This window comes from Capricornis sumatraensis, chromosome 13 (genome assembly GCF_032405125.1).
Source record: "Capricornis sumatraensis isolate serow.1 chromosome 13, serow.2, whole genome shotgun sequence".
Lineage (NCBI taxonomy): Eukaryota > Metazoa > Chordata > Mammalia > Artiodactyla > Bovidae > Capricornis > Capricornis sumatraensis.
The window spans coordinates 48,833,854-48,849,020 of NC_091081.1; the positions used below are offsets into that span (position 1 = coordinate 48,833,854).

A 15,167-nucleotide genomic window follows, 5' to 3' on the forward strand; every position below is an offset into this window, starting at 1 on the left:
ATATTGGGTTGGCCAAAAAGTTCACATTTGGGTTTTTCTGTAACATCATATGGAAAAGTCCGAATGAACTTTTTGACCAACCCAATACATTCCATGCATTTTCTGCCTGACCTATGCTCATCGACTTTTTTTTTTTTTTTTTACAGTCAATCCTATTACTGTGCCGTTCACTTCATTTTTATTCAGTACATGTTTGTTGAAGTGAGAGCTTACTCTGTACCAGATTACTGTAATAGATGTTGAAGATAAAATGATAATAAAATGTGATTCCTGTCCTCAGCCCACAGCTCAATTTGGTAGTCAGATAATTAAACATGAACATCTTGCGATGGAGGGGAGTGCAGTGTGCTGTGAGTGTGTTGATGGAGTATATGGACTAGACACTAGGAGATATCTGGGGATGTTATAGCCTAGTTTAGAAAAGCCATCAAAAATGTAGACTCTGGAGTCAGAATGATTTTTGATTTTAGTTTCTTGCTTTGTGACCATGGGCAAGTTCTAAGCTTCACCTTTAAAATGGGGATAATTATGGTCCCTGGAGAAGGAAATGGCAACCCACTCCAGTATTCTTGTCTGGAGAATCCCATGGATGGAGGAGCCTGGAGGGGTACAGTCCACGGGGTCGCAGAGTCGGACACGACTGAGCGACTTCACTTTTCACTAACTTTATAAGATTGTTATGAGGCTAGACTGAATTAATATGGGTCTCTCATCTGCAGGGGATTGGTTCCGAGACCTCCGTGATGCTAAAGTTCCTGATGCTTAAGCCCTTCTGTAAACGAATGTAGTAGAATTGGCCCTCTGTGTCTGCGAGTCCCACATCTGTGGATACAGAGAGCCAACTGTACATGTAAAATGCTCAGAGCAGTGTCTGGCATATGGTGTTATATGTGTTAGCTCTTCCTTCTGCTCCTTCTGTGCTTCCCATCTTCACCCCCGCCCCCATGGATAATTAGTACTCAGTAAACATTTGTATAGAACTGCGGATGATAGATGAAATGATAATTACTTTTCTGTTCTCTCAGAAGGCTTTAAGCACCTCTATTAAAAGCACTGACTGTAAAATGGCTATTTTATGTGTATTTAGGTCCATATTAACCAGAAGTCTTAAACTGGTAGGGCTCAGAAAGATTAAGCTCATTTAAACCTTAAAAAAACTGTCTTTCTAGTATATGTGCTGCTGAAGCTAGCACAATACTGTCTTTCTGGATGAAGATGTGCTCTCCAGTTTGTCATAGCGTTCACTAGTCCTGGTTATCTTATACCCAGTCCAGTTCAGGTTCATGGCCTGATACCTAGAGGCATTTCCGTTTGGGACCTCCACACTGGATCTGACACTAGGCCTTCCCAGGAGAAAACTGATTGATCTCTTTTAAAATTTCAAACACTTGATAGAGTAACTGTCAGTTACTGGCACTGAATGAATGTATGTTGATGCCTCATTTTGAGATTAAAAAGAAAAACTGGAAATCTGGCAAAAAAAACTTTGATTGTTTCATGAGGGTGAGTTGGCTTCTACTTTGTGAAATTATGAGGGAATTTTGGTAGAAATAAGACGAACATCCATGAAAAAAACCAAACTATTTTCTAGAGAAATTCTGATTTTAGATTTTCTAGCTTTTTAAGTTGGATTCACTAGAATTTTTTGAATTATTTTGCTTAATTTTAATTGTAATAATATGAATTAGTGAAAGAGCCAATGATAGTGTTCCAGAAGTTATTAATATTTATATTTTGATTAGCTAACTTTAATGATATTGTTGTATAGGTGTCATTGGTTAAAAAAAAACACAGAAATCAAGTCATTCTTTTTTAAAAAGAGTGAATTTGGCTTAAAATTTTTTAAATAATTTAATTTATATTTGGCTGTGTTTGGTCTTTGCTGCTGTGAGGACTTTTCTCTAGTTGTGGTGAGTGGAGGCTATTCTCTAGTTGTGATGCACGGGCTTCTCATTGTTGTGGCTTCTCTTGTTGCAGAACACAGGCTCTAGGGTGCAAAGGCTTCGGTAGTTCTGACATGTGGGCTCAGGAGTTGGGGCTCCCAGGCGCTGGAGCACAGGCTCAGTAGTTGTTGTGCATGGGCTTACTTATTCCGTGGCATGTGGAATCTTCCTGGATCAGAGATTGAACCCATATCTCTTGCATTGGCAAGCAAATTCTTCACCACTGAGCCACCAGGGAAGCCCAATATTGGCTTTTTGGTGAGCAAGAAAGGTGTTTTATAGAGTGATTTTTTGCTATTAGAGGAGTATTTAAGGTATAGAAGCATTGAATAATCTTTACCTAAATTAGGAATTACACTTTGGGAATTAAAAATAATAAATAGTAATATCCAGGTGAGTGGAAGTTTCCATTTTGGGGGGATTGGTAAAACTAGAACTTTAGGAGAATTATGAAAGCACATTTTAAAAAGTCAGCAGATAGAAGCTACTGTATTGAGTATTCTCATTTGAGGCCATGTGGAGACTGTCTACCCAGAAAATATCTGTTGTGAATAGAATAGTCCAGAACAGAAAGGTAGAGATAGTTTAATCTTTTGTTTAAGAAAAGAATTTTTTTATACTATGATGAATTAATGTTGCCAATTTATATTCCCAATTTTACTGTAGATTCATTTTCCTCTTCATTGTTGTCTTAAGCTATCATTTTCCTTATTTCTAAAGGTTCTTGTCTATGCTTTGTAACTTTACAGTTTCTCTTTTGTTTCTCATGTTTTTAATTTTTAGCCCTTTTTTATTATCTTTCTCTGCTTATGCATTTATAATGATTTGATTTCCAATTACTTTGTGATTCATAGATGTATAAAATATCAATCCAGAGTCAATCACCTGGTATAATCTTTGTCAGCTCCACCAGTCTTTGTTAATGGAAAGTTACATGCCATCTGCAATATATTCAGGTAATGAGATATAATACTCATAGGTAAACACATTTAAATCTTGTAAGCATTTGTGAAATACTGTCATGCTTCATTAATATCTGTTTGATAAATTATGTCTACTATTTTGGGGCTTCCTGGTAGCAGATGGTAAAAAATCTGCTAGCAGTGTGGGAGACCTGAGTTTGATCCCTGGGTTGGGAAGATCTGCTGGAGAAGGGAATGGCTGCTCACTCCAGTATATTTTCCTGAAGAATCCCATGGATAGAGGGATCCCATGGCAGGCTGCAGTCCATAGCATTGCTGTTTTACCTACTATTTTATCTTTTATCTCATTATCTTCTAATTTTATCTAGTGGAAAATAATCAAGAAAATTGCAGTTCTGAAAGTGTATCCTAGAATCTTTAGATGAGATTGGGCATGTTGAGGGTGATATGGCCAAAGAAGTCCTAGGCTCTTTGCTGCTAAGTCACTTCAGTCGTGTCCGACTCTGTGCGAACACATAGATGGCAGCCCACCAGGCTCCCCCGTCCATGGGATTCTCCAGGCAAAAACACTGGAGTGGGTCACCATTTCCTTCTCCAATGCATGAAAGTGAAAAGTGAAAGTGAAGTCGCTCGGTCGTTTCCGACTCTTAGCGACCCCATGGACTGCAGCCCACCAGGCTCCTCCATCCATGGGATTTTCCAGGCAAGAGTACTGGGGTGGGGTGCCTTTAGGATAGATAAATCACCACATACTCCACCTTAAAGCTTCTCCAAGCTTTTGTAGTTAAATATTTTTAAAGTAAAATATCTTAAAAATTTTTTTTATTAGAAATGATTTAAAAACCCAAATCTTAGGTAATTTAAGTAGAACTGTGTTTCTGAATAAAAACTGACAGGGAGAAATGGCTGATTACATCATTGTATTTGTAGTTTTACTGTTAAATTTAAGGTATCGTTTAGGCATATCGGCCTAGGTTTATATCATCGTTGGATTCGTAGTATCCTGAATACTAACTGGATTGCTGGCATTAGTAGGCAGTCAGGAAATACCTTCCTAATGGAAGAATGGATGAAATTTTATTTTCATTGAGATATTATCATCTAATAAGATTTTCTAAGAAAAACTTAGCTCTTCTTACATAAAAAATAAGTGCAATTCATAAGTTTTACTTAAAAGATAGAAGAGGAAAGAAAACAGACTAACTTAAAGGTATAGGACATTTTATCTTGGAATATAGTATCAGAGACAAATGGAGAGCAAAGTGAGTTTTAAAATTATCTGATATTTAAGTTATTAAAATAAAACTTAGCTTTTCAAGCCATTCTGTTTTAATTAAGTGTATGTATTCAGCCACTTTTTGGCTTCTTGGTAACTATTCCTTTTTCCCTAGAAGCTGTGCCTAACTTAAACTCTTTTCTCAAAGACTGGTCATTTTACTTGTCGTACTCAACTTTTCTGTGTTTGGTTTGCTCTACTTATAACCCTGGCTTCTCCATTTCCTAAAAATTTTCAGCTCCGTGACACTTTCTTCTGATGTAGTCACTTTTACTTTGGCAACTTATCCTTGGCTGCTGGTGCTGCTGCTAAGTCACTTCAGTCGTGTCCGACTCTGTGCGACCCCATAGATGGCAGCCCACCAGGCTCCCCCGTCCATGGGATTTTCCAGGCAAGAACACTGGAGTGGGTTGCCATTTCCTTCTCCAATGCATGAAAGTGAAAAGTGAAAGTGAAGTCGCTCAGTCGTGTCTGACTCTTAGCGACCCCATGGACTGTAGCCTACCAGGCTCCTCCATCCATGGGATTTTCCAGGCAAGAGTACTGGAGTGGGGTGCCATTGCCTTCTCCATCCTGAATTCTCTAAAGTTGCGCTTAGTTTCTTACGATGGAAGTTGGTATCATTAATTTGTCACCTTTCTTTTTTTCTAATTAGTCATTTAGTGCAATAAATTTTCCAGTGACACTGTTCAACTGTATCTGTCAAATATCCATCTATTGTATTTTCATTTTCATTGTTTTGAAATACTTAAAGAATTCCTTTTGACTTCTTTTTATTCTTGAGTTATTTGAAAGTTGGTTATGGAGTTTCTGAACATTGGAGGATTTTCCAGATATTTTTCTTTTACTTTTAATTAATTTAATTCATTGTGGTCAAAGAGCATACTTTGTGTGGATTTGACCTATGTAGAAGTGTTGTATGCACTTAAAAAAGAAATATATTTTCTCCTATTGCTGGGTACAGTTTTCTATAAAATGATAAATAGGTCAGATTTCATTATTGTAATAGTCTTCTATATTCTTACTGATTTTTCTCTCTATGTGTAGTCTGTATTTTAAAGACCTCTTCACCCTTGCGTTTTGATTCCTAGTTCTATCCTCCTACCTTCCCTGCTACCCCTATATCTCCCCTTTTGTCTTTTTGTGTTTCAGTTGGAAAAAGTGCTATACTCTTCTTTGAGTTCAGTGATTCTTTTCTTTGTTATATTCAGTCTGTTGATAATCTCATTGATTGTCATTCCCATTGATTAATATTCTTTTTCTTTGATATTATGTTTTTATTTCTTGGATTTCTATTTGTTCCTTTTTTTTTAAAACTCTTTGCTGAAATTCCAATTTGCTCATTCATGTTTTCTATCTTTTCCTTTAAAATGTGAAGGTTATTTTAAAATCTTTGTTTGATAATTCTAAAATAGGGGCCATCCTTTGTGTTTTCTTCTGTTGATTACCTTATCTATTGGATGTAGGTCATTTTTTCTTCCTTTGCATGTGTTTGTGATAGTTTTCTATTGGATGTTTTGCATTTTTTTCTATAAGAACAATAGATACTGAGGTAAATGTCTTTTGTTTAGTAATGTGCATACCTCTCCTTCTTTAAGTTTAGTAAGTTTCATTTGTAGGAGGTGGGATTAGTGGGTGATAATCTGTTCTGTATCTAAGATCGGTTTGTATTGTCACATGGTAAAGAATCTGTCTGCAGTGTGGGAGACCTAGGTTCGATCCCTGGGTTGGGAAGATCCCCTGGAGAAGGCAACAGCTACCCACTCCAGTATTCTCGCCTAGAGAATTCCATGGAAGGAGGAGCCTGGCAGGCTACAGTCCTTGGGGTCGCAAAAAGTTGGACATGACTGAGTGACTTTCACTTTCACTTTGTATTGCTGTATAGTTATCTTCAGTGCTCCAAAGACTTCAGATTCTTTAAACAGATGACTTCTGTTACTTGAAAGCCCTGGGGTATAAGATGGGTTTTCTCCAGTGTTCAGCTTCACCTGTAGCTCAGTGGACTCTGCTTGCCTCTACCATGCAGTGGTCTATTTTTGCGCTCTTGCACTCTCCCTACTATGTAATCTACTGTTTCTTGTCACTCAGTGCCTGACTGTGGGGTCTGTAGTGCTGTAGTGTTAACCTCAAGCCTCGGTATTAAGCAGACCCTGGGCACTTGAGTCTCGGGAATGGGTTTCCCATCAGTGGGCTGACCTCTTACTCTTGGGAGCCGTTTTGCTTTGCACAGATGGGATGTTTTGGCAGGAGCAAGTTTTCCTGCTTTTTATCAATGTAATACTCTTGGACCAGGGCTTTTCTGGACCCTTGTGTAGCTGCAGATGATTTTATCCTCAGATGGCCTTTATTTCATATCAGATAGGGTCTGAGAAGGCTTTTATGTCTGTTTGCAACTAAGATGAGGCTTTGTCATCTTTCTTGCCCTGCCCCTAGTCTTTCCTGTGAATCTTAATAGAAACCTGGAATAGAGCTAGTGAGTAGGTTTGGATTCCTCGTGTGTTTGGGGCTTTCAGGGATTCTAAACTGTTAAACTAACTCACACTTGGTTTTTAAAAATTTATCAAATTTTCAGGTTTTCTTTATACCTGCTTTTATGACTTCCAATTTTTCCTCTTACACGCTTCCAAAAGTGAAAGATGTATTTCATCTTTCTTTGAAGGGCTTGGAATTCAGTTTACTTGGTTTCCTGAAGACCTCAGTCTGCTAATGACCTTAACAAAAGCTATGATTTTATGGATTGTCTGCTTTTTAAAAATGTGTTGTCAGGTTAGGCAAGTTTTACATTGTAAGTAAAAATGGAGCTTTTCCATAAATCAGCTTTTTAAAGATGCTGAACACTTTCAGGAAAATGAATACAGACCTAAGGAATGGTTGCGGAGGGGACTTTTCTGGTGTGTTATTCAAATCAGTATCTGTAGCTTGAGATAACATCTGCAGTGATAGTCTCCTGTGTGAAGTGAAGTATGCTATAACTCAGAGACAGCAGTGAAAGTAATGGAAATATATTAATATATTAAGTGACTTAAGTATTGGCTCTAATGATAATGACACTGATGTATAGAAGATGCTCGTAATGAGTTTGGATAAATTTTCTTTCAGAATTTATGACCCCAAAAAGCAATATTTTAAATTTAACATTATTTTACATATCGGATTTCTAATATGAATAATAAATGAATTATATAAATTTGTTACATATATTAATAAAATTTTTATCCCTAAAAAATAATTCCCTCCACCTCAAGAATTTTATCTTCCTTTGTATGTATCTTACTCATGTAGCACGTGCTACAGTACATTTAAAGTCTCTAAGTTTTAAATGATTATTGGAGAATGTACATGGGAAGTTTCAGAAGTCTTTAGGGCATTTATTTTAGAGGGTCAGAGACTTTCTTTGCTTATTTCCCTGTTTTTAATTAAAGTCTAATTGAAATCTTTTCTGAATGAATTTACTTTGTTAACTGTCTGAGTTGAAGCTGCTGCTGCTGCTGTTGCTGTTCAGTTACTAAGCATGTTCGAGTCTTTGCAACTCCATGAACTGCAGCATGCCAGACTTTCCTGTCCTTCACCATCTCCCAGAGTTTGCATCATGACCACTGAGTCAGTGATGCCATCCGACCATCTCATCCTCTGTGGTCCCCTTCTGCTCTTGCCCTCAGTCTTTCCCAGCATCAGGGTCTTTTCCAGTGAGTTGAAGCTAGTCGCTTAATTTCTGATGGCCTCAGTTTCATTTTCTAGTGAAATGAATAATAATACAAAATTAAAATTATACACCTCATGAGGGGTTGTGTGTTTTGAATTATATAAGGACCAAGCACAAAAACACTTTATACTATAAAGTGTTTATACTTTATGCTATGAAGTGTTTATACTTTATATAAAGTATATAAGCTTTATATATATAAAGTAAAAAGTATTTATACTTTATAGAATAAAGACCTTTATATTATAAAAAGGTCTTTTAATATATAATAAGTGATACTTAAATTGTTAAGAAAGAAATATTGTCTAGAGTAATCAACAGGGAGTAAAATGGGTGAAAACAAGGAGTATTTCTTATTTTGACCTAAGAAGTTTCATAGTCCCTTAAATTCTCTGATTCTTAAAAAGTTAGAGTAAAATTAAAAAGGAAGTTACTTCCATTTCTGCAGCAGGTAGCATTATGTTATCTAGAGTCTTGTCAACATATACTTTATACTTTATCTACATGGATAATCCAATATATGAATTGGAGAAATATGCTCTTAAGAATGAAAAAGCTATGTTTATGTGCCATAAATGATGGACCTGCAGTAAAAGAACAAATTGTTTAACCTTTAAAAAATACTATTTATAAAGATGATTGTGGCGTTTTGTTTTCATTGCTTCATTCCTCAACAGGATTTGTGCTATGAATTTAATAGGTTACCTTTTCTCACGTGATGAAATACAAGATGTATCAATATTATACATCTTTTTCTTATTTGAACCTTGACCCATTAGTTAGTTCATTATAAAAAATTAGTACTTTTAATCCATATTGAATTTTTGCTTAGGCAAATTCCCTCCTCACATGGCTAGGTCATTTAAACCTATGAATGAATTAGAGATCAATTTCACATCTGTCCTGAAATTTTTACCTGTTTTGCCAAATTCCAGGTAGCATGGCTCTAAGAGTCCCACTGCAAGCTCCCTACTATCTTAATGTTATAGTAAGAGGAAAGAACAAAACACTACAAGAAAGAAAACACCAAGAGCATTACAGTTGAAAAAAATTGTGGTAAAATATACATAGCATGAAATTGACTGTTTAGCCATGTCTAAGCATATATGTCAGTGACATTAATTACATTCACATTGTTGTGTAGTCATCATTATCATGTATTTCCAGATCTTTTTCATCTTTCCATACTGAAACTCTGTACCCATCAAACACTAATGCCTCATTTTCCCCTCCCTCTCAGTCTCTCTGATTTCTGTCCCCATGAACTTGACTAAAGAACATTACAGTTTTAAGGAAGTGTAAATTATTCAAACTCAAATTGGTCTTAAAGCAGTTAGAAAGTAGGATAGTTCTTACTTTTCTTTGCTGAGCTGCTCCCAGTTTATAGAAATTGCAGATTTCAAGGAATGAAATGGCAGAGAAAATGAAGTCACAGTTTGGGAAGAGAATCACAGATCTTGTGACGTGTGAAATATACTGGAAATCTTGGTTGTCACTTTTGGAATGCACATCTCCCTTTCAGTATAGCGGTTTTAAGAAGATGTGATTGTGATGAAAGATTTTGATTGGATAACACACAGCAGATCCAAAATTTTGGTGGAATATATTTGAATCCTAGAACTCTCCTAAATATTATATTATTTGGCAAGACTCTGGGTAACAGTGTTATTACCTGGCTCTGTGAAAGTATCTTCTGTTCTCTCTCCTACGATGCAGAAATCAGTGTTTAGGTCCTCCATCAGTGATGCGCATGTTCAGTTTTTCAGAATAATAAAAGTCTGTGGAAGAGAAGCATTTAAAACAATTGTTCAGAAATAATTAGAGAGCATTGGGCCTATAATTATGCTTTTCAGTAGATATGGCATTGAAAAAACTGTTGTTTGTATTTCATGGTGTGTATTCCTTGCAGTGCAATTTTTTGCTGGAAAAAATACAATAAAGACAGAAAATGAGGCAAAAGTAGGACAGAAAGAAAGGTTAAATTTTCTGCTTGAGGTTTTGCGGAAAACAGATTATGCATTTTGAAGGTGCAGTCCCCATATGTGAGCTAACTTGTAGTTACAGATTCTCAGAGAATCTTCTTCTCACTCCACCTATCCCCAAGCAAGATTTTCTGCTCTCTTCCTTTGTGGATGCATTTATTTTTATTCCCTATATTTATTACTTCCCAGAGTTTCTACAGTCATTTTGGTTTTGGCCTCTTTGTCTTGCTACATTTATGCTGGCTCAGCATGGTGAATTTAAAAATATTTTTATAACTGGAAGTTGGTGCTTTTGGACCACCTTTGTAAGATAAATTAGAGGTAGGGATGTAATGTATAACACAGTTATGATAATTAATATTGCTATATGTTATATATGAAAGTTGTTAAGAATAAATTCTGAATTCTCATCACAAGGAAAAAATACATTTTTACTTTGTATCTACATAAGATGATAGGTGTTCACTAAGCTTATTGTGGTAATCATTTCATGATATATGTAAGTCACATCATTATGCTGTACACCTACAGTTATACAGTGCTGTATGTCAATTATATCTTAATAAAACTAAAAGAAGGAAAAATATGTTTTGAATATTTTACCATCATTTTGGTTATTACAGCTAGGACTATTGTTTGAGATATCTAGCCTGCCATGGAATGGAAATCTTCATATATTAAAAAAAGAATCTTACAGTATATTAGCCTAGATCCCTCTGGATCACCCTTCTCCCCCATTTTGTATTTCAGTTTTTGAAGCTTATGTATTAAGTTTATTATAAAGCTTAGAAAAAGTTTAAAAAACTTTAAAAGTGATTTTTGTGTTGATTATTATATTTCTAAAAACATGTTTATTTTATAGCTACTTGAAGGAAATTTTGCCAAAGAAGTCAGCCATGAAATGGATGGACTTATTTTCCAGCCCACTGGAGTAAGTATATTTGTCTGTGTGTGTGTGTGTGTGTGTGTGTGTGTGTGTGTGTGTGTGTGTGTGTGTGTGTGTGTGTGTGTGTGTGTGTATACATGTACATGTATATATGTATATCCATGCACATACATGCATGTATATATAAAGTACAGTTTTCTTAGATATGTTTACTTAGGATTGATTAGTGCTATAATCAGCTTTTCCTTAAAACAAATGGTTCATTATAAAATAAAGTATTTCCTTTATATTAAATATTAATTATAGCAAAATGAATAGTTGTTCGTGTTTCACTTATCTTAGGAAATAAACACAGCTGATCATTTTATTTTTCAAAATTAGTCTTTTATTATAATTAGTTTTCTTACTATTCTTGCAAGATGAATGTTAACTGATGTTTCTTTACTAGAAATCTACCAATAACCTTATGTAAATAAATGCTTATTTCTTTCTGTAGCCCAATATATCTTGTAAGTATTAATTATATTTAAAACTTCATTTTGTCACGGATGAGTAAAATTCAGAGTTATCAGTATTTGAAGAAAAACAGTTCTTCGCATGTTTATTCCATGTCAGATTTCTGAAACTCGCTGAAAACCTTTCACCAGCACAATGGTCAAATCATATATTTGGAGTAAATTCTATTTTACTCTATGGTAAGATTTTTCACCCTCTGCACTATTGACATTTTTGGCCCCATAGTTCTTTGCTGTGTGAAGCTGTCCTGTGTGTGGTAGGATGTTTCGTAGCATCTGTGGTCAGTACGTATCAGATGTCAGTATTAGCTCTCCCTCTCACCCCTCCAGGTTGTGACAACCAAAAATGCATACATTCACTGCCTCCTTTCCCCTGCAAGGCAAGTTTGCCTTCACTTGAGAACCTGTGCTCTGTGGGGCAGTGCTTCTCAAAACTGTGTCCTGTGAACAAGGTGGCATTAACACCACCCAGGAAGCTGTTACAAATGTCGCTTACCCAGACCTACTGATGAGAGGCACTGGGAAATGGGCGTCCAGCAATTGGTGCTTTAGCAAGCTCTCCAAGTGACTCTGACATGTGTTCAAGTATGAGAACCACTGGTCTTCTAGGAAAGAGTTGCATTTTATGTGCTCCACCTTGTCATAAGCTGCATTTTGCCTTCACTCTCTCCTTAGAAGTAAGGATGTGAACTAATTGTGAAGTTACGTAGAGAGACATCAAACTAGGTATCTGGGGTAAAGGGAAGAGGACTAATATTTTCAAACATTATGTATTAAATACTATAGTATATATGCTTTACTGTTTAGTAAAACTGCAAATTTGGTGGTATGTGATTGGCTTCTGTCTTCATTGGAAGGAAGAATCTTATGTCGTTGAAGGAGGAGGAGATGGAGGAGAGTTAGAGGCTGGGGACAGATATAGTAGAAAGTTTTAGGAAGATAGAGTTTAGATCTTTGAGTTCCAGTATTTTTAAGCCTAATCTCCCTGGACTGAAAGAAGTAAAATCTAACTGTAAAAGGAATTAGGGTGTTTCATACTGTTAATACTCGTGGTTCAGACCTATTCATGATTTTTACCCAGTCTGTTCCCAGTCTGTCTGATTTTTACCCAGTACCAGATCTCCCTTTTCACCCCCTCGTAACCTTCTCAGTACATATTTATTCCATATGTTAAGTAGCCCATTCTGGGGAACCCGACAGGAATTCCTCTGCCTTCCTGTCCTTCCCCACAGGCACTTCACATTCAGTCTTTATTAATTTCACCTACTTTCTAGTTTTCAAAAGGTTGTTTTCTGCTCTCCTGTTTTTCCTTTTCTACTGATATCTTTTTTGTAACTCCCATTCTAGCGAAGTTTCAAATCAAAGTGGATATAAATGCACGTGTTTAATCCACCACATTTATCAGAAAGTCCTCCAAGCTTCTCACAATGTGGTATTGCATCTGTTGGGTTCCTTGAGCCAACAATTCAAGTAAATGAAGAAAGGGACTATTTTGAATGACTAACTTAGCAATTTGAGGGAGGCTACATAGAGCAGAGAGAAGGTGCTGGTCAGGGCTGGACAAAACTTGACTTTTATTAATAATCTTCAGTCTGTTCTCTAATGCTACAGAAATATTCCAGAGGCAAATGAAGGGTGAAAAATGAAGAGGATTCTTAGTGCTTCTACTTGTGTAAAAATTCCTGGCCTTCATTTGTTTGGTGCTGGTTACTTGAAACTGGGGCCTCCCTGGTGGCTCAGATGATAAAGAATTTGCCTGCAGGGCGGGAGAACTGGGTTTGATCCCTCAGTTGGGAAGATCCCCTGGAGGAGGGCATGACAACCCACTCTAGTATTCTTGCCTGGAGAATCCCCATGGGCAGAGGAGCCTGGCAGACTACAGTCCATGGGGTCATAAAGAGTTAGACACGACTGAGTGACTAAGCACACACGCACACTTACAACTTAGCAAGGAGTTACTTCTGCTTCATTACAGTAGTTATAGTGAGGGAACTGAAGTCAAATAAAAGATAGAAGATATTACTAGTGCTGAAAAAAATCCTGGCAAAATATTGAAGAAGAGTGACAAAGGTACTCTATTAAAGTGATGATTCTATTGAGGGTGAAACCCCAGGCACCAACTTAGAAGAAAGTTCATTCACGTTTTGATTTAATGTTCTGTTTTTCAGAGATATAACCTTGTAACACATCCAGTATCACACTTAGTTTATAACTTTTATTAGAAAGAGGACAAGTAAAGCTAAGTGATGGTATATTGAGGAAAGTAAAGCTTAGGATATTTCTTTTTTTTTAATTTATTTTTTTAGTGTGGGATAATTGCTTTACATAATTTTATTGTTTTCTGTCGAACCTCAACATGAATCAGCCATAGTTACACATATATCCCCTCCCTTTTGAACCTCTCTCCCATCTCCCTCCCCTTCCCACCTCTCTAGGTTGATACAGAGCCCTTATTTGAGTTTCCTGAGCCACACAGCAAATTCCCGTTGGCTATCTATATTACATATGATAATGTAAGTTTCATGTTACTCTTTCCATTACATCTCACCCTCTCTTCCCGTCTCCCCATGGCTATAAGTCTTTTCTCTATTTCTGTTTCTCCATTGTTACCCTGTAAATAAATTCTTCAGCACCGTTTTTCTAAATTCCATGCATTAGAATGCAGTGCTTATCTTTCACTTTCTGACTCACTTCACTCTGTATAATAGGTGCTAGGTTCATCTACCTCATCAGAACTGACTCAAACGTGTTCCTTTTTATGGCTGAATATTATTCCATTGTGTATATGCACCACAAATTATTTATCCATTCATCTGTTGATGGACATCTACATTGCTTCCATGTTCTAGCTATTGTAAATAGTACTGCAATGAACAGTGGGTTCAGATTGTATTACAAAGCTACAGTCATCAAGACACTGTGATATTGGCATAAAAACAGAAATATAGACCAAAGGAACAAGATAGAGAGCCCAGAAATAAACCCATGTGCCTGTGGGTACCTTATTTTTGACAAAGGAGGCAAGAATATACAGTGGGGCAAAGGCAGCCTCTTCAATAAATGGTGCTGGGAAAACTGGACAGCTGCATGTAAAAGAATGAAATTAGAGCACTTTCTAACTCCATACACAAAGATAAACTCAAAATGGATTAAAGACCTAAATGTAAGACCAGAAACCATAAAAACATAGGCAGAACACTTGATGACATAAATCAAAGCAAGATCCTCTATGACCCACCTCCTAGAGTTCCCTGGTGGCTCAGAGGTTAAAGCGTCTGCCTGCAATGCGGGAAACCTGGGTTCGATCCCTGGGTCAGGAAGATCCCCTGGAGAAGGAAATGGCAGCCCACTCCAGTATTCTTGCCTGGAGAATCCCATGGACAGAGGAGTCTGGTGGGCTACAGTCCACAGGGTTGCAAAGAGTCGGACGTGACTGAGCTACTTCACTCACTCACTCACTCACTCACTCGCTCACTCACTCACGTTATGACCCACCTCCTAGAGTAATGGAAATAAAAACAAAAGTAAACAAATGGGACCTGATTAAACTTAAAAGCTTTTGCATAGCAAAGGAAACTCTAAGCAAGGTGAAAAGACAGCCCTTAGAATGGGAGAAAGTAATAGCAAATGAAATAACTGACAAAGGATTAATTTCCAGAATATTCAAGCAGCTCATACAACTCAATACTAGGATATTTCTTTGTGTTTGTAAAGAAGTGTATCGGTATCTGGTATTCACTAAAACACAGCAGTCATTAATTATCAGGAAAGCCTCAATTTTTTAAAAAAGTAGATTAAATTGTATTTATAGAATTATAGAAAATCAAAGATGAAAGGGCACTTCTAAGATTATCTTTCTAAGCCCAGTGGTTTCAAAACATGAAGTTCTAAATTTCTGGGTTTCTGTGAACTGCCTCAGGGGACCATGTACACGTATAG

General features: G+C 36.7%; 1 protein-coding gene across 2 annotated transcripts in view; it reads left to right on the forward strand.

The window, feature by feature from the left end:
* Positions 1-15,167, forward strand: part of RNGTT (RNA guanylyltransferase and 5'-phosphatase) — a 232,855-nt gene that overhangs the window by 111,356 nt on the left and 106,332 nt on the right. Inside the window, exon 12 of one of the 2 annotated variants that reach the window (XM_068984909.1) lies at positions 10,690-10,758. The exons of the other annotated variant lie outside the window; for it this stretch is intronic. Within the exon in view, the coding sequence (XP_068841010.1) occupies positions 10,690-10,758 (69 nt within the window). The remainder of the gene's footprint in view (positions 1-10,689; positions 10,759-15,167) is intronic. 2 annotated transcript variants of the gene reach the window in all.